General features: G+C 45.1%; 1 protein-coding gene across 3 annotated transcripts in view; it reads left to right on the top strand.

The window, feature by feature from the left end:
- The window catches only part of Dpp6 (dipeptidyl peptidase like 6), a 749,167-nt gene that overhangs the window by 557,043 nt on the left and 172,910 nt on the right, over positions 1-19,214 (top strand). For all 3 annotated transcript variants that reach the window (XM_055612951.1, XM_055612949.1, XM_055612950.1), the window contains exon 6: positions 12,291-12,343. In XM_055612951.1, coding sequence (XP_055468926.1) covers positions 12,291-12,343 — 53 coding nt within the window. The remainder of the gene's footprint in view (positions 1-12,290; positions 12,344-19,214) is intronic.

The following is a 19,214-nucleotide window of genomic DNA, read 5'->3' as shown; positions in this document are numbered from 1 at the left end:
GAAGGGTACATAGAATGCTCTGCTGTACTCCGCAATGGTACATGCACACTTACATACAAATATGGGCATGTCAGGGGTCTTTTCTGAGACTGATATTCCAACCAAGGACCATGCATGAAGATAACCTAGAACCCTTGCCCAGATGTAGCCCATGGCAGCTCAGCATCCAAGTGGGTTCCGTAGTAAGGGGAACAGGGACTGCTTCTGGCATGAACTCAGTGGCTGGCTCTTTGATCACCTCTCCCTGAGGGTGGAGCAGCCTTTCCAGACCACAGAGGAGGACAATGCAGTCAGTCCTGATGAGTCCTGATAAGCTAGGGTCAGACAGAAGGGGAGGAGGTCCTCCCCTACCAGTGGACTTGGAGAGGGACATGGGAGGAGATAAGGGAGAGAAGGTGGGGTTGGGAGAGAATGAATGAGGAAGGGGGCTACAGCTGGGATACAAAATGAATAAACTCTAATTAATATAAAAAAAATAAAAATTTGGGCTGGAGAGATGGCTCAGTGGTTAAGAGCACTGTCTGTTCTTCCAAGGGACCCGGGTTCAACTTCCAGCAGCCACATGGCAGCTCACAACTGTCTGTAAGCAGTTCCAGGTGGTCTGACACCTTCAAGCCAATGCACATAAAATAAAATTAAATAAATTATTTTCAAAAACAAAAAAGAAAATTTTAATAAAAAAAGAAAAATGTGGGCATGCGAAACACACATACACACACTTTTTAAATGCATTAGACAGGTTCAAGGTGCATGTCAGTGGTAGAATGCTTGTCTAGCCTGTGTGAGGGCATGTTCTTCTTCCCCAGAAACACATAGAGTTTGATAGTTCCAATGGCTTCATCACTGTCTTAACATGGAGTCTACATTAAGCAGAGGATTACTCTCAGCCAGAAACATGGATGGGAAAACACTCCAGGAGAGAAGAAAATGAACAACTACCTGATGCCACAGTATACTAGTGCCATATGGGGTAAAAAGAAAGTGTGGCCCAAGGTGGGGAGAAAATAAGGAATGGTCAAAGCCTACCCTGTAAGGTGCCCAGATTCTGACAAGTCATCTGCTATTTCTTGCAGCAGATGAAGTTGTTTTTGTTTTTTGTTTTGTTTTTTTTTTTTTTTTTGCCTCTGAGAACTCTCTTCTTGGCTTCTGGCAGCATTTGACCTTTGCTGTTGAGGTAGTACATTAGTGATACTAAAAATGTTATACCGAAATGCAAGTGAAAACAATCCCAGTTTGTGTTTTCACATTGTGTGTGTGTGGTGCCTACCTTTCCTCTTCTGAAAATTTCTATCGTGGTCTCTTGTTCCTGGGTGCTCAGTGACTTCCTTTACTTGCATCTCAGCAGCTTACCTGTCAGGCCTCTTCCTCCTCCCAGCGCCTCATCTTTGTGAGAACTGACACTGAACTACCTCTCTTACAGCTCTCACTATCTCTTTATCTACACGGTCTTTTAAATCCAAGCTCACGCTCGTTAAGTTCATCCTCTGTGCTACATGGATCTGGTTACCTGCTAGAGATGGCACTGCCTCCTTCATTGTGTTACCGATAGGTCACATGGTTAGCCATGTCCAGGGCTAACGAGCACTTGGTGGCCAGAGTCTTCGTCAACCTCCAACTTCTGAGTCATTGGTTTATAAGTGATATGACAGTGAATCATGCTGCTTACCACCGTGGCTAGGTAGGTGAGGTGTTTTTGGTTTGGTTTGGTTGATTGGTTTGTTTTGTTTGTTTGTTTGTTTTTTTCCTAGAAGATGGCTCAGGTGAATAACAAGACACTGCTATGAACTCATGTGGGTCACTGTCCCTCACTCCCTTAGGAGCTGGGAAGGAACAGAGGCATCTTGTTCATATCTGACACCAAAGAAGCATCTTCCACAAAACAGAGAACACAGATGCTTATATGAGGAGGGAGGGACAGAGAGAAGAAATACACCTTGAGGCTCTGTGGGTTACCCTGGGAGATGCTCTATGTCTTACTTGTAGAATTTTCTTCTTCCTTCCTGGTCTCTTACAAACATTCTTGAGAAGTGCTGCTGGACTAGCCCTCAGCCAGCCAGCCCTAGGCAGCAGCTGCCCTTGTTACTGACTGTGAGGCATAGTCTAGCAACAGGCACATGTCATCTTGTACAATTACTTACTAAACATTAACACTTGTATTTTGAGATGACTGGGGAGTCACCGGGTGCTGTGAAAAGTAACAGGAAGGCATCCCTCTGCTTTGCTATCCTGCTGGGTAGACTCTATTTTAGAGTCCCCCTGTGGTAGGCTTCTGTCCTATTCCCTGTTTCCTCCCTTTTCCAATGTTTATGCCTTTGGCCTTTCTGAATGAGGATTGAACATATTACCTAGGTTCCTCCTTTTTGATTAGCTTCTTTAGGTGTACAGATTTTAGTATGATTATCCTATATTATATGTCTAATATCCACTTATAAGTGAGTATATAAGTGTGTGTCTTTCTGCTTCTGGGATACCCTTAGCCAAACTAAGGCAGAAAGACACTGTCCAAATCAACAAAATCAGAAATGAAAGGGAGATATAACAACAGACACTGAGGAAATCCAAACAATCATTAGGTCTTACTACAAAAGCCTATACACCATAAAATTTGAAAATCTAAATAAAATGGACAATTTTCTTGATAAATTCCACTTATCAAAGCTGAATCAAGACCAGGTAAATAAAATAAATAGTCCTATATCCCCTAAGAAAATAGAAGTGGTTATCAAAAGTCTCCCATCCAAAAAGAACCCAGGGCCAGATGGTTTCAGCGAAGAATTCTACCATACCTTCAAAGAAGAGCTAACACCAATACTCTTCACATAATAGAAACAAAAGGAACATTACCAAACTATTTCTATGAAGCCACAGTCACCTTGATACCTAAACCTCACAAAGACCCAACAAAGAAAGAGAATTTCAGGCCAATCATCCATATGAACATTGACGCAAAAATATTCAAAAAATTTTCACAAACCAAATCCAAGAACACATTAAAGATATCATCCACTATGACCAAGTAGGCTTCATCCCAGGTATGCAGGGGTGGTTCAATATACAGAAATCCATCAATGTGATCCACCATATAAACAAACTTGAAAGAAAAAAAAAAACATGATAATCTCCTTAGATGATGAAAAGGCATTTGATAAAATTCAACATTTGTTTATGTTTAAAGTCCTGGAGAGATCAAAGATACAAGGCACTTCCCTAAATGTAGTAAAGGTAATATACAGCAAGCCTATAGCCAACATCAAACTAAATGGAGAGAAACTTAAATCTATCCTACTGAAATCAGGGACAAAGCAAGGCCGCCCACTCTCTCCATATCTCTTCAGCACAGTACTTGAAGTCCTTGCTAGAGCAATAAAACAATTAAAGGAGATCAAGGGGATTCAGTTCCCAAAGGAAGAAGTCAAAGTATTACTAATTGCAGATGATATGATAGTATACATGAGTGACCCCAAAAAAAATTCTACCAGGCAACTCCTACAGCTGATAAACACCTTCAACAAAGTGGCTGGATACAAAAATTAACTAAAAAAAATCAGTAGCCCTCCTATATGCAAAAGACAAAAGGGCTGAGAAAGAAATTAGGAAACAACACCCTTCACAATAGCCACAAAGGACATAAAGTACCTTGGTGTAACCCTAACCAAGCAAGTCAAAGACTTGTATGAAAAAAACTTCAAGTATCTGAAGAAAGAAATAGAAGCTATCAGAAGATGGAAAACTCTCCCATGCTCATGGCTTGGCAGGATTAACATAGTAAAAATGGTTGTCTTACCAAAAGCGACCTCATGCAATTCTAACCACCTGCCATTAGCACCATCTGCTGAGGCCATCTTGTCACACAGGAGGGCCAAAGACCAGTGCTTCAACGTGTGGAGACACAAGCACTCAGCCCATGCAGACACTGTGTAACTTCTAAGTTGTATCTGACAGGCTCTTTATTCTGACCGTCAAGCAGGAGTGACAGAGCCCAGCGGGATCCGCCTGTCTCCGTGGCTGGTGTGCATCTCTAAAGTGAGGGCTTCCTCTGACTCCCAAAGCTAGCCAGGGTCTCACACTATCTAGAGCCCCACATGCCTCACCCAGGGTTTTATGATTTCCTGATTTGCTCAAGCTTCTGCTCAAATCCATTTCCACACACCCCAAAGCCTCTTGATTCTAGAACATGAGACACTGACAGAGCTGAGCACTGAGCCCTCCATAGTACAACTGGGAAGGATGGCATGGAGGATTGGGAGACAGCCATCATGGCTCTTTCCAGGCTCTTTCACTGGGTCAACAGGGCTTCTATGGCCACAGTCACCAGTGTCACCCTCCCACACCTGCCTTGAAAGACCCTCTCTTCTCCCTTATCCCTCCCCCCTCCCATCCTCCCTTCAACAGGCCCCCTCTCAATGAAGCTCTTTCCTTCCACAGTTCTTCAGTCACCCCCAGTTCCTCAGCTGTTCCTCTCTGATCTCCAATAATCAGGCCACAGAATAAGCCCCTCTTTCCTGGTTGGTCCATTTGGTTCATTGTGCCCTGTTCATGGGTGGGATCAAGCACAGAAGAGCTGCAGTCTGTTTTCATGGGGCACTAACAGGCTCTTACTGAAACAGCAGATAGGCAGAGAGGGGCCTTCCACCCTGTGGCTGTGTTTTCGGAAACCCTACCCCTTTCGCCAGGTGGAACTGTGATGTAAGAGAACTGGTTTTCCCTTAAATCCATCCCATGTTTTGTTATCCTGAAAGCTGTTACTGACTTTTATTGCTGGTTTGTTTTCTCTGCCAACATTGTCCAGCCTTTGCTCTAGAAGCTTCTGCTTGGAATTGAATTGGGGTCCTTTATTGTCTGTGCTAAAATGAAAGCCAACAGCTGAGCGATCACTAGAGGCTGCAAACCCAGTTCTCCTGGGAGTGAGTGTAAAAGGTTAATGTTGGATTCAACGAGCATATCCTCGGGTAGTAGCAGCAACTATGCAGAGCAGCCTATCTACGAGCTAGTCACATGGTAGAAGAAGGAAAAGGCCTGATGCTGGTGGCACTGTTGCCAGATGCTTCCTGGAGATGTGCCTTCCACATCACAAAGTGGGCAAGGCATGGCCATTGTGGCTGTCTTCCAAAGGCCACATTGGTGTGTAGACTACTCATTTTCTGCCCCCCACCAGGGGTCTCTGTGAGGCTGAGCTTGACAGGTACATATAAGAATCCTCTGGGTGGGTTTCATAGAGTGGGGCATGCCTTGGGTGCTTAGTTAGGGCCAACTGGAGTCTCCCATTAGCAAGGGAGGTTCAGAACATAAAAATATATTTCCCAGAGCCTTTTTTAAAATATTAATTTATTTTTTATTCACTTTACATTCTGGTTGTAGCCTCATCCCTCCTCCCCTCCTAGTCCCACCTTCCCCCTTTCTTTTGCCCTCTCCCATCACCTAGTCCTCAGAAAAGGGGAGCTCCCTTTCCCATCCACCCCAGCTCATCAAGTTGTGTCAGAACTGAGCATGTCCTCTTCCCCTGTGGCCTGATGAGGCAATCCTGCCAGGGGGAAGTAATCAAAAAGCTAGCAAGTCAGTCCTTGTCCAATGCAGTCCCCACTTCCCTTACTAGAGGACCTATATGAAGCCTAAGCTGCCAATCTGCTCATCTTTGTAGGGGGCTTAGGTCTAATCCATGCATGGTCCTTGGTTGGTGCTTCAGTATCCACAGTTCCCTCTGGGCCTCACAGAGCCTTTCAGTGTGCCTCTTGGAAGAGTTTTGAGGTCCGAATATCTAGCTAGGTATCAGGAGGCTTCACTTCCTGCTCATCTTTGCCACTAACAGAACTCTCAAGCTAAAGGCTCCCTTCATCTGTAAAAGAATAAAGGAATGGGGGTAGTTAATCTTTAGGGAGAGTCTTGGTAGATGGTTCCAATGATTTATACCTACCTATTCTGTGAATGCTCAATGATATATAATTGCCAATAGTTGGGGGGGTATTCCTTGGAGCACCCAAAGCCCCCTACAAAGATGTAGCAGATGGACAGCTTAGGCTTCATATGGGTTCCCTAGTAAGGTAAGTGGAGACTGCATTGGACAAGGACTCACTTGACAGCTTTTTGACTGTCAAACTTTGCAAAATCTTTGCCCTCTGAGATTTGTTGTTTATTGTAGAGGCCTCTAAATCTTCCTAAATGAGCACTAATTTTGCATTGAACTGAAATATATCACAAATCCACTCTTCCCCCTCTGCCTTTTGTGGTGACTACATATCTATGTTGGATAAGCTAGTTAGCTTTCACTGTCTACTTGACATCTCCTAGAGTCACCTGCGAAAGGTGTGTCTACGGAAGGACTGCCAAGATGGCACCGGTGTGTGGCCATGTCTGTGGGGATCGTCTTGATTGTTAGTTAATATAGGTGGGCCACCTGAGAGCAGCATCACACCCGAGGCAGGTGGTCCTGGGCTGTATAAAAAGGCTAAGTAAGCTGAGCCTGAGAGCAAGCCAGGGAGCGAGCCAGCAAACAGCATTCCTGTGTGATTTCTGCTTCAGATTCCTGCCTGAATTCTACCAGTAATGGACTGTGACCTGAAAGTAAAAGCCCTTTGTTCCTCGAGTTGTTTTTGGTCATGGTGTTTACCACAGCCACAGACTGAAGATAGAATGGGATGTATCGTTTTAGCATCTCTAAGTGTGTGATTCAGCTGTGTTCTCCTTAAGCACAGTCTTTCACAGTGCTGTGTGACGTCACCATCATCTATGAATAGAATGTTTTCACCACCCCCCAGGGAGGACTTTGCAGGCATTTGGTAGTAGCTCTCCCTGCCCTTGCCTCCTGCCCTGGGTACCAAATCCAGATACTGCTTTTTAATTTTTAATGTACTTATTGTTGTTGTTATTTGTATCGGGGTGTTTACATCCTATGTGCATGCACAAGGAGGCCGGAAGAGGGTGTCTGACATCCTCCTCTATTATTCTCTCCACCTACTCCTTTGGGACAGGGATCCTTGTTTCTTCAGCTAGACTGGAAGCCGGCAAACCTTGAAATTGTTCCTGCCTCTACATCCTTTAGAACTGGGTAGAGTAATGGGCATGTTATGCCCTGCTTGTTCTACAGATAGTGGGAATGAACTCTGCTCCTAATGATTGCATAGCCAGTACTCTTAACTGCTGATCCATCTCTCTATCCCTACATTGTGTTTTCATTTGCCATAAATATGCTCACCCCATGGGCCTCATGTAAGCAGAATCGTGCAGTGATTATCCTTCAGCGACTTGCTGCTCTTAGCATACATTACCCTCCAGTTTTCCTTCCTGTCTATCCCTTTCCTTTCCCCTCCCTGCCTGTCTTCTTTTTTGTTGGCCCAAAAGATGAGCTATCGACCACTAGGTCACATCCCCAGTACCCACTTCAGATTTTTTAATTTAGGTTTTTATTAAGTTTTTTTATATTTATTTTTATTTTATGTATGTGAGTGTGCACCTGAATGTATGTCTCTGTACCATACGCATGTAGTGCCTGCAGAGACCAGGAGAGAGCAACATACTCCCTAGGACTGGAGTTGCAGACAATTGTGAGCCACCATGAGGGTACTAGGAACGGATGCAGGGTCCTCTGGAGAAGCAGCCAATAGTCTCACCCTCTGAGCCATTTCTCCAGACCCTCCCCCAATCCCAGTTTTAATGTCAGCTTTTTCCCCCAGGCACTTTTGAAGAGAGGTAGGCTGGCTGCCAGCTTCCTGAGATGCAGGTATAGCTGCCCAGAGAATCCAGAATTGATCTTAGCAGAGTCAGAGACTCATGGCAGAGCCAGTGCCCCTGGGTTTGGGAGCATGATGCTTTTTGCAGGGCAGGGACTTATTCCTATGGCCACCATCTGTCCATCTGGAGGCTATAGGCCTTGGCTGAGTCTCTCCTTGAACTTTCCAGATTGTCAGCACATGTCGATTTCCCAAAAGTGCTTGGCTCTGAATGCTCATGAGCCCACAGCAGCTTCCTGAAGTTGTTGAATGAATTATTTCTTAGCTTGCTCCCTGAAAGACCTTAATGCCAGCCTCAGGAAAGACTTGGGCATCTTCACTTTTCTAAACTGATTCCACTGCTCTCAATGTCTTCTTAAATTGAATTCAGTCATGCCTGGATATGCACAGGGAATTGGCTCTGGGTTATCAGGGTATCCATCTGCGGAGGTGATGTCTCCAACGTACAATGTGTGGGAGAATGTATAGATGACCTTTGCAAGAACTGCTCAGCTACTTTAAAACATTGCAAGGGTTAATTTTGATTTCCAATTTAACACAATCTAGAATCTCCTGGGAAGAGACTCTCAATAAAGGATTGTGTAGATCATATTGTCCTGTGGGCATGTCTGGGGGGGTGTCTTGATTGTGTTCCTTGATATGTGAAGACCCAGGCTAAAAGTGGGAGGTGCCATTCCCTGGGTTGGGGTCCTGAACGGTGTAAGAGCAGAGAACCGCCCGAGCACAGGCAAGCATGCATTCATTCATTTTTCTGTCTGCTCTTGACTTGATGTGGCTGGCTGCTCAAGCTCCTGCCTTCTCTTTGCCACATAACAGACTATAACGTGGACCTGTAAGATGAATGAACCCATCCTCCCTTAATGTTGCTTTTGTCGGGAATTTTATCACAGCCACAGAGATGAAACTAGAACAGCCATCTCCAAATCACCTATAATGCCCATTGTGATGTTGAAAGAACTGGTGTTTTATTACGTTGTTTGGGGCAATGACAAGAGATAGCACCACCTGTAATGCATTCAGCATATGCACAAATTGTTGTCAAATGTTCTCTGTTGTCGGTTGGATCTGTGGACCTGGCATCTGCCAGTGTGAAGGGTCGATTGAGCTGCTGGCTGCAAACAATACCCGACTGTCTATGAAACTGATTTAAAGGAAGTTCTAGAGGTCCTTCCGTTCTTACATTGTTAAGAAGGTCAGATTCAGACGAAGAATTCAAGGGAATGTCAATCACAAACCCACAGGGCTGTAGGTTTGGAAGGAAGGAGGCCTGCATGGGCACCAGCACATCTCCTGACTGTCAGAAGGTCACTGCTTCAAAAGCAGCAACCGGGATCTGGTTCTTGGAAGCAGAACTAGATTTCAGTAACTAAGCAATGATGCCGGTGGACTCCAGTCTCAATCGGCTATTTACACCTTCCCAGTTACAAGTGAATAGTGACCTGTGATAATGAACAGCTTTGGAAGATGACCTCATGTGGTCCTAGTATGAGCCCAATGTAGTTTGCGGTGGGTAGGGTCAGAGCACTGTGAGCCCTATAGGAGACAACCCTTTTGGTATCTTCCAGCTGCTAATGGTTGCCAATGGCTGGCCATTCTTGGCATTCCACTTTTATATGTGTCATGTAGACCTCACTCTTCCCACCAGGAACCTCCTGTGACTCTCCATGTCACCCTCCTTCAGTTTGCACCTTTCTCTGTCCGTGTGTGTGTGTGTGTGTGTGTGTGTGTGTGTGTCTCTGTCCATGTGTGTGTTTCTGTCCATGAATGTCTGTGTGTGAGTGTGTGTCTATCCATGTGTGTATATCTGTGTTTGAGTCTGTGTGTATGTGTGTCTCTGTCCCTGTCTGTCTGTGTGTATGTATGTATGTATGTATGAGTGTCTCTCTATTTCTGTGTGTATGTGTTTGGGGGGGTGTTTGTGTGTCTGTGTATCTGTTCATGTGTCTGTGTCTCTGTCTATGTGTATGTGTCTGTGAGTGTTTGTGTATCTGTGTGTCTGTCCATCTGTCCGTGTGTGTGTGTGTGTGTGTGTGTGTGTGTGTGTGTGTGTCTGAGGATGAAGGAATGTGTGAGCACATGTGCCCCAGCATTGGTGTGGAAGCCAATTCTACAAGCTTGCAGACCAGTTGTTGCCTTCACCTTGTTGACACATGATCTCCCTTTACTATCCACTGCTGCACATGTCCTGACGGCCCATCCACGACCTTCAGGGGATTCACCTGCCTCTGCCTCGGATTTCACGTAGGGGTGTAGGAATTCCAGATGTGTGCTATTATATTCAGCTTAACAGGTGTTCTGGGGATTCAAAGGCAGGTCCTGATGCTTGTGTGGCAAGTATTGTACTCACTGACCCATCACAGCACCCCTCTTTGCCCCTGTCCGAAGCGCCCAGTCACAGGGTAGGAGTACCCTCTCCAATGACCTTACACTCACTTAACGACCTATATAAAGACAATTTTCAAATATGGCAATGGTAAGGGACTCAGAATATGGGTTTCACAGTTTGGGGGGATTGATATACAGTTCCTGGATAAACCCTGGAAAAGAACAACTAAAATCGTTTTGTTCATGACACACAGTGAGGTGTCAAGAACATCTTCTGACATCTCAATGTGTAAGCCCTTGTGCCGTGAACCTTTCTGTTTTACAAAATGCTCCTCTCGTGTGTTATTTTTCTCTGGTATGGTTTCATCTCCTATTCCTCACCTTATTAACTGACCTACTTCGTCAATTTCCTGATCCAGATATTGACACACACCTTTCTCCAATGCGTTGGCACACAGCAGTGGCCAGTGGACATCCATCAGATGCATTGGCCAGTGTTCACTCTATCTTATCAGGAAATGTTTCAAATACAGATCTCAGGGCTTGAGAGGATAAATCAGTGCTGGTGGGTACTTTTACTGTACATCCAGTGGTGGTTTCCAGGTAGGTGGAAAGGGGTGACAATCGTCCCCTGATCTACAGAGAAAGCTAGCAATGGCTTCAGGTAGATGCAGAGAACTTGGGTTTCTCACAAGGCAGTCATGGCATTAGCCAATCCCACCTGTCTTCCTTTGGAGGCTTATTTGCGGCAGAAGCAGCCGCAGCAGGAGCGGCAGCAGGAGCAGCAGCATGCATCACCCCATGTGGCACTCTCTACCTTGTCTTCTTTCACCTGCGCATCTCTTACCTATTATCTGAAAAGTTTCCGCTTTGGGATGAAAAAAGGACGGTAAAGCATTGCATTAGCATAGTGATAGAGAGACAGCAGCATGGCAGGGGCTCCGATGACATTTCAGACCCACTAGGCAGAGAAGGCTCCATTCTTACAGGCCCCAGAGGAAGGCGGACAGTTTCACATCACTTGGTTAATAAATGGTTTGCAGCCAGGCTGTGTGTGATTCCTGGACAGGTGTGGAATGAATTCTGAGGAAGTAATGTGTGACTCCAAGAACTGCGTGAAAGGGCACATTTAGTTAAGATGCATCCATCATTTAAATAGAAGATGTGCCACCCACCAGTTCCCCTTGATGTTCTGGGGTCTGACAAGTTGAAATCTGCAGACTTTCTTGGGGCAAGACAAGGTGAGAAGGATACCCTCCATTACCTGGAATCCAGGAACATCGGAGTGTCTTAGGGGTTAGACATTCATAGACCAGCTCTTAGTAGGCTTCCCATTTCTTCTACAGCAACCATGAGAAAGAGGCTACAACAGATGTGTGTGGCTTGACCAGCCTGTAGTGAAAAACCTAGCCTTATCCTTAGAAAGTTAGCCTCGTGTGCTGGCTGCTGGGCACCTCTTCACACAAGGCGTCTGCCCTCAGAAGTCACTCGGGTACAAGAGTGGAGGCTAAGTAGTGTTTCTTTCTACTCTAGAGGAGAAGCGATCACATCCCTCTTACAAGGAAGGGGCTCTACCCAGATCTGTGGCCTGCCAACATTTCCTGAGCTGCTGGTCCTTCTTTCTCATGGGCACCCCCTTGAATTCTCTTCACTGTTTATAGGTTGGGAAATATTTTCTTGCCTCAAGACATCAAAAGGAACCTTTGAAATTTGGGGGCTCCATTTTAACACCAGCTGTTTCTGACACCCCTCTTGCACTCTCTCAGAAGCCAGAAGATGCTCATTAGATTGCACAGAAGGGAGACAGTGTGCCTATCTTGCCTCAGTTCCATGCTTATTGCAGGCACATAGTTGAGGCCCCTTGGGACCCCCGGTCATACTCTGCAGGAACTTCAGAATTTCAAAGGTCTTTTTGTCCTGCTAGGTCTTGCTGACCATGTCCAATGAGCTCCAAAGACCATGTGCCCTCATTAGCTCTGTGCTGTATTTAGTTTAGATGGAAATACAGACCCTTAATTTAATCACTAGCCAGGTAGCCATGGAGATGACATCAAGCCTCTGGCTGCCTGATAAACCTGGGAAATGCTGAAAGTAACACCGTCAGGGCATGCAAATCATCAGTAAGGCTTTGCCTGCAGGCCTCGGCATAAGCTGCCAGTGGCCTCTGGTGTTTGTTAGGATTCAAAAGTTTGCAATCACAGCCTTTGTCTCAGTGCTTGCTTCTTCTCTTTTCTCTTGCAGGTATATCAGCACTCCCACACCGGATACTATGTTCTGAGCAAAATTCCTCATGGGTAAGATGTTCTTTCTACTCCTCTCCCTTGGAAATCTGCAGAACAAAGTGAGGCAGAGAACATTGATGCTCTGCCCAGCCCTCAGGGTGGGGACAAGGCCCCCTGGAATGGGAAAGCCCTGCAGCTCTTCTTTTGATAACAGGTCTAATATTAGCAAAGGCCACTTAGTCCCACTGTAACACCTCCTCCCCTAGAGCAGCGCTACCCACTTCCTGCTCCAGTTCTGGAGCAAGGTCACCCATGCCTCCACATGGAGTGTATGCCCAATGCAACCCGGCTCTCCTGGGCAGGCTCTTGGTTCTGTCTCGCTATTAGGAAGCCTTCGGAAGCAAAGCTTCATGGTGGTGAGTGGACCACTGTAGTCATAGATCCAGAAATGACTTGGGAAAAGAACCAAGGTAAATGAGTCAGCCTTGGTCAGACGTAGAAAGAGCTGGCTCTGCCCAGCAGTCCAAAGAATGCTATGTGTTTGTGATTTGTGTTCTTCACTGCTGTAATTGTGTTCCCAGAAGCAAGTTCTCAGTGCTTTTGACCACACCAACCATCTTCATGCTAGGTCTACATGGTCTCTCGAAAATACATAATCTGGGGACAGTGCTCAGTTGGCAAAGTAGTTGACTAGCATTAGTGAAGCTTCGGGTTTAAACCCAGCACTGCCTAAACCTGGCTGGTGACACAAGCCTGTAATCCCAACACTTGGGACATGGAGGCAAGGGGATCAGAAATTCAAAGTCATCCTCGGCTACATAGTTTTGTAGCAACCTATGCAACATGAGACCCTGGCTAAAAACTACAAAGTCCATGGTTTGCTGTCCAAGAGCATACATGAAAAGAAGACCATGAGCAAAAGTGTCTGCAGGTTTTCAGTTCCATGTTGGCACATTTCATTACATGACCTCATCACTGGGCCCAGACTAGGGAACTAGGAAAATTCTGGTGAAGCCATCAGCCTCAGATTAAGAGCCAGCCTCTGTGCTGACCTTAGGAAGTCCAGCAGATGTGACTATGTTGTTTCTGTGTATACCTTTTCTCTCTTCCTCCTACCTGCTCCTTCCTCTGCCCCCTCCCATACCCAAGTCTCCATTAGTTATTTTATTGTTGTTGTTGTTTGTTTGTTTGTTTGTTTGTTTTTTGTTTTTCTGGGCATCTTGGCCCCCAACCTGGTCTATTGCATTCCTTCTGTGCTATCTCTCCACCACAATTTTCTGGGCAGGTACTCAGGACATTTCTGGAAGATATGGAACTTTGCTGTCAGCCTTGTCCTGCAGCTTCTGCAAATGTTGAGATTAAGACATAAATTTTTCCGGCAAATTTAAATAAACAGCAAATGCCACTAAACAGCATTATTCTGGAAGAGGGCCTTAGCCACGGCATGAATGTTTATCATTGTTTTCCACTAACCTTAGGTAGAATGTGGGCATGTCCTTAAAAAATAAACATGGCAGAAGTAGCTTCATTTGGACTTCAGACAAAGAGGTACCTTTGTGGAGATAAAGAACAAATATGTTTGACAGGGCCTGTTGGTTTATTCGCAATATTAAGCCAAAGAAACTGAAAGTGACTGGACGTAGTAAAAAGAAAGTATCCACGGTGAGAGAGAAGTGAAGAGATGATTTTGTGGTTAAGAGCATCTTCCAGAGGACTGGGATTCAGGTCCTAGCATCTATATCAGGCGGCTCACAACTGCATGTAACTCCAGCTCCAGGGCACCCAACTTCCCCTTCTGGCCTCTCTGTGCACCTGCACTCACATGTCATATACACTCACAGACAGACAGACAGACATGCACATGATTTAAGACAATGAAAGAAGTCCTTCATTAAAACATATCACAGCAGAACCTCAGATGTTACTTAGGGAATAGGAGCCATTACTCACCATAAAGCAGACTGACATCCTTAAAGGTCATGACACCCAGGAAGAAAGTGGTGCCTTGAGACATTTCCCCCACTCTGGGAGCAATGAACACGTAAGACATACCAAATATGTCACTCCATCTTACATAAATTTATAAAGCTCGAGCTTCCACACATAGTTTACACCTAACATATTAAGATTTTACTGGCTCTGGGAGGATTTGGGAGAAGCGGGTTCCAAGAATTTTGTATGAGTGTTAAAAAAGGCAGTGTGTATGTGTACATGCTGAGGGTATACAAGTGTGAGAAAGTGTATGTGCGTGTGCACTGTCTGAAGTCAATTTCAGCCACTGTCTACCTTGTTTTCTTGAGTCGGGGTCTCTCAGTGTCTTGCCAAGCAGGAAGTGAACCCCAGGGGTCTGTCTGCCCTCATCCCTCCCCCAGCACTAGTATTGCAAGCCTCCACCACCATGCCCAGCTTTCTTACAGGGTTCTGCGGATCCAGCTAAGGTTCTCAGATTTACAAAGCAAGCACTTTCCTGACTGAGCCTCTCCCCAAAGGCTGCTTTGGGTATTTCCTAACTAAAAATAATTGTACTAATCACCATGATGCGCTGATTGTGTTCTGTGTATCTTGACCCCTGTACCTTAAGTGTTAAGTGTTAAGCTTTAGGCATTCTTATCAGCATGTTAAATGAGAGCCCAGAAAGGTTGAGTCAAGTGTCTAGCACCTCACAGCTGGAATCCCAGTGCAGGCATGGCTGGTTTCCAAGCCCATGCCCTCTAATGTCACCTCTTTGGAGGAATTCAAAGGCAGGTCTGATGTAACCCTGCAGAACGCAAACATTAGAGCTGTGGACATCAGATCTTTAATGAGGCCAGCATCCTGCCCTGTCTTTACTTTAGCCCACAAAAGGTACACTGAAAGGTGTCACTCCATCTTCCCAAACTTCCTTTTTTGTGCTAAGACCACTGGTGGAAAATTCATGCACTAACCAGTTTCTAATGCTGTGAGGGTCTCACCTGTGATAGCATGATGCATCTCTGAAGCACAGCTCTTGTAAACTCAACCTTCAAAAGGCCTCTTTACCCTCCAGCAGGCGTCAGGGAATGACACAGCTCCGGGTCTTACACCTTACCCTCCAAGTAGGTTCTAATGGAAGGTGAGCACATTTACCTTATGAAAACCAAGATATCTCTATTAAAAGACTTAAATTTACATTATTCGTGTGCAAAATAAAGGTTGCTCTTTTGTATTTGAGGGGATTAAAGATTTATTTTTAATGTGTGCATGTTTGCCAGCAACTATATATATAATATGAGCCACGCCTAGTGCCCTTGGAGGCTTCAGTTCTCCTGGAGCTAGAGTAACAGATACCAGCATGTGGGTGTTGGGAACCAAACTTGAGTCTTCTGCAAGAGTGGCCAATGCTCTTAACCATTGAACCACCTCTCCAGCCCATGTTTTTAGGGTTTTTTTGTTTTGTTTGATGAGGTCTTACATAGCCCAAGGAGCCTTGAGCTTGCTATGCAGCAGCAGCCTTGAATTTCTGAAGCCCCTAAATTTCTCTGCCTTCCAAGTACTGGGGTGACAGGCATTCAGTACTGTAGTGGGATAACATAGCCTTAATAATTCTGTCGATACAAATCCTTGTTTTTTCCACATTTTCTTCTAGCATCCCTCCCTTTGTGTTCCAACCAGAGGCCATCCCAACTTTAGGATGAGAGCATCTGTCATTTAGAACTCGAATTTTCAACTAGCCACGGGAGGGTCAAATTGATGTTTCTGTGCCCTCTAATTCTTGGTGTCATTCCTATTTTACAAATGCCAGAAGGGATTGGGGGTACCTCTCTGTCTCTGCTCTGTTGCACATTTTCTGTCTCTGCTCTGTTGCACATTTCTCTCCCATGTGGTTCACTTATGTGCTTTGGCCTCTGTTGCTGGAGCCAGGCAGAACTCAGTTCGTGATGTAGCAAAAGCTACAGTGAGTGTTCCAGAAAGCTGAGCCTGCACTTATCCAGTGTCCTAGTGTCATGGGTAGCTCTGTTTTCCTTTCACTCACCACGTTTTTAAGAACTGTATCCTTGAGGGGTGTGTGCCTTTTACACACATTGTTTAAGTAGACATAAAGATGGTTGTTATTAACATAAGGTATTTCACTGAAAATTTTTATGTCAGAATTATCACTGAATGAGGCAACCTTCTACAGTGGATGTTAGCACACAGTGTTCTCTACCAGGGATTAGTCGTGCTGGTACTAGAGAGGTGGCTCAGTGGCCACGAGTATGCACCACTCTTACAAAGGACCTGAGGGTGGTGTCCAGCTTGGCAGGCTCATACCCCATTACCCCAGCTCCTTCTTCTGGTGTCCACTGGAACCTATACTCACATGCACATAACCAATCACGGACACAAGATAAACACAATAAAAAATAAAAATCACTTTTAGGATGATCAGCTCTGTTTTCAAACAAGTTGTAGTACAATTTGTCTCTTCAATGTTTTTCAGGCGTGATGCTTTCCTTGGATTTGCTTTGTCTTCGGACTTAATCCTTTAAAAGTGTGTGTGTGTGTGTGTGTGTGTGTGTGTGTGTGTGTGTGTGTCAGAGGGAAAGAGAGAGAGATGAAAAATGAGGGTAATCTACTGTCTACTAAGGTCATCCTGAAAGTCCAACAAAGAAACAGAAAATCAATGCTTCTTGTAACAGAAATGAAGTTGGGCGGTCACTTCATCAGGAAGTGTTGGCACTTTGGGGTCTGACAAATTCAGAACAGTAATAGAGTAGAGGCTAAGAAGTGTGTCGAAGGTTTTCTTAGATGACCAGACATCTTCTCTGGACAACATCGCCCCAACTTTGCTCAAGCACAAAAACTATATTGCTTTAGAATTAGAGTTGGCTTTTTAAAGTCACGATATATTTGTGAAGATACATAACTGAGTCATAGATCTTTGTGCCTGGAGCATCTCTCTCCCTTTGTAGACTGGGGTGCACAAAGATTTTGTTTATTCGGGATGTGGGTACCAGGAGGGGAGCAGCACTCCCCCCAGAGACTGCCTAGAGGCACACACTTCAGCTCTTCAGTGACAGGATTTGTAAGGTCAGTGGCAACCCACTGGCTGGCCAATCCAGTTAGGCACCTTCCTAAGACTTCCCAGATCTACCTACTCTTGCCTTTCCCTCGGGCTCCACCTAGTGGGATGTAGTGTTAAATTAAGCCTGTGTTTTAGATTCTTACCCTTGGGAATGTGTTTAAGGTCAGTCTGTCTCCAGAAGGTTGGTGTTGAAGCCTTTCTTGTGACTATGAATATGATGTGACCAATTGCTTCAGGTTTCCAATGCCTTGACTTCCTTCTGTCACAGACTGTAACCTGGAAATGTAAGCTCAAACTAAACACCCTTTCAAAAAGAAAGTCAGTATATCTAACACTGTCTTTATCCTCCCCACCCCCAGGCTGTTGATTGCTTTCTTGTGTAGGGAAATCACATGGTAGGTTTTAAGTTGTGCAAAATTAGAGGCACGTATATGTAAGTCTAGTGGGAAAGAGCTGTGTGTGTGTGTGTGTGTGTGTGTATGTCCACAAGGACACATATCTGTCTGCAGATCAGTACTCCTCTGCACCAGGCTGATGGGAAAGGATGCCACACCTAGAAAATGCATGTTATGGTCACAACAATGCAACTTCATGCCTAACAAAGACGGAGCACATGGCACTGGGCAGGTGCAAGCCACTGGCCTCTTGAACTGGTGTGTGTCATATTGCTTTAGTCACCTTCCTTTCTTCTCAGTGATTGAACTATTCCTAGCAGAAGAGTAGGGATATATTCTCTCTCTCCCCAACCCCGTGTGTGTGTGTGTGTGTGTGTGTGTGTGTGTGTATCCAATAGTATCCATATTTTAGCATTGGCTTAGAGTAAACATGAAGGGCAGCCTTGCCCAGCCTTGACCAAGATGGAGGCACCAAAGCACAGTGGAAGGGCAAGTCTATATAGAAGATGGGTTGGGAGGGCTAGTGAGAGAACACATCACACAGACTCTGTGCATCCAATAACATGCTGACTGCAGTACAATTTACTTACGACAGAGTTCATACTCTCTGAATTCACCATCCAGAGGTATCACCCGCAGCTGGGGTGCAAAACATTTGCATCACCCCAAATGGACACATACGCCTTTCACCCTTCTGGCTTTTCCGGGTAGCCACCATGTCATCTGTCCTTTCCTTTTGCTTTAAGAGTGATGCTTATTGGAACAGAGTTTTTAATCCGTATCCCAGACTGTCCTAGAAATTGTCTTATACTTTGGGCTGGCCTCACATTCACAGTAATCTTCCTGCCTCAGCCTCCTAGGAGCTAGGATTACAGGCATGAGCCATCACACCTGGCTCCCTCTGCCTCTCTAGAATTTGTGCACATGGGTTTTGCTGTGTGTGGTTTGCTCCTTTCCTGGAGGAGATACCTTATTCCCATATTGTATCAGCTACCTGTGTGTCTCTACCCACTTTGCATTCATACAACCTCTGATTGACATCCAAGTTGTTTCCCATTGTGGGGCTGTTATGCATGAATCTGCTGTGAGTGTTTGCATGTGGACATATGTCTTCCTTTCTCTTGGGTAAATACCTGGAAGTAGACCATCTGGAACAAATAATTAGTATGTGGTTAATTTGATTTAAAAAAAAATCCCAAAGTGTTATTCAAAGCAACTGTGCCATTTATAGCACACACACAGACACACACACACACACACACACTTTTTTTCAATGCGTAAATTTTTAAATTTTATTTATTTATTTATTCATTCATTCATTCATTTTACATCCTGGTCTTAGCCCCATCCTGCCTCACCTTCCAGTCCCACCCTGTTTCCCTCTCCCCCAATGTATAGCTTTTTAACCTCCCACCCACCACCAGGTCATTGCACAGGTATGGTGTCTTGGGAATGGCTCTTTTCATAGCTTAGAGCCTCTAGCTCTTTAAATACAGAGCCAGACTCCCAACACACCAATGCAAGC

This window comes from Psammomys obesus, unplaced genomic scaffold (genome assembly GCF_907164565.1).
Source record: "Psammomys obesus unplaced genomic scaffold, mPsaObe1.curated_primary_1811, whole genome shotgun sequence".
NCBI classification, from domain to species: domain Eukaryota; kingdom Metazoa; phylum Chordata; class Mammalia; order Rodentia; family Muridae; genus Psammomys; species Psammomys obesus.
This window is presented reverse-complemented; position numbering and strand designations above follow the sequence as displayed.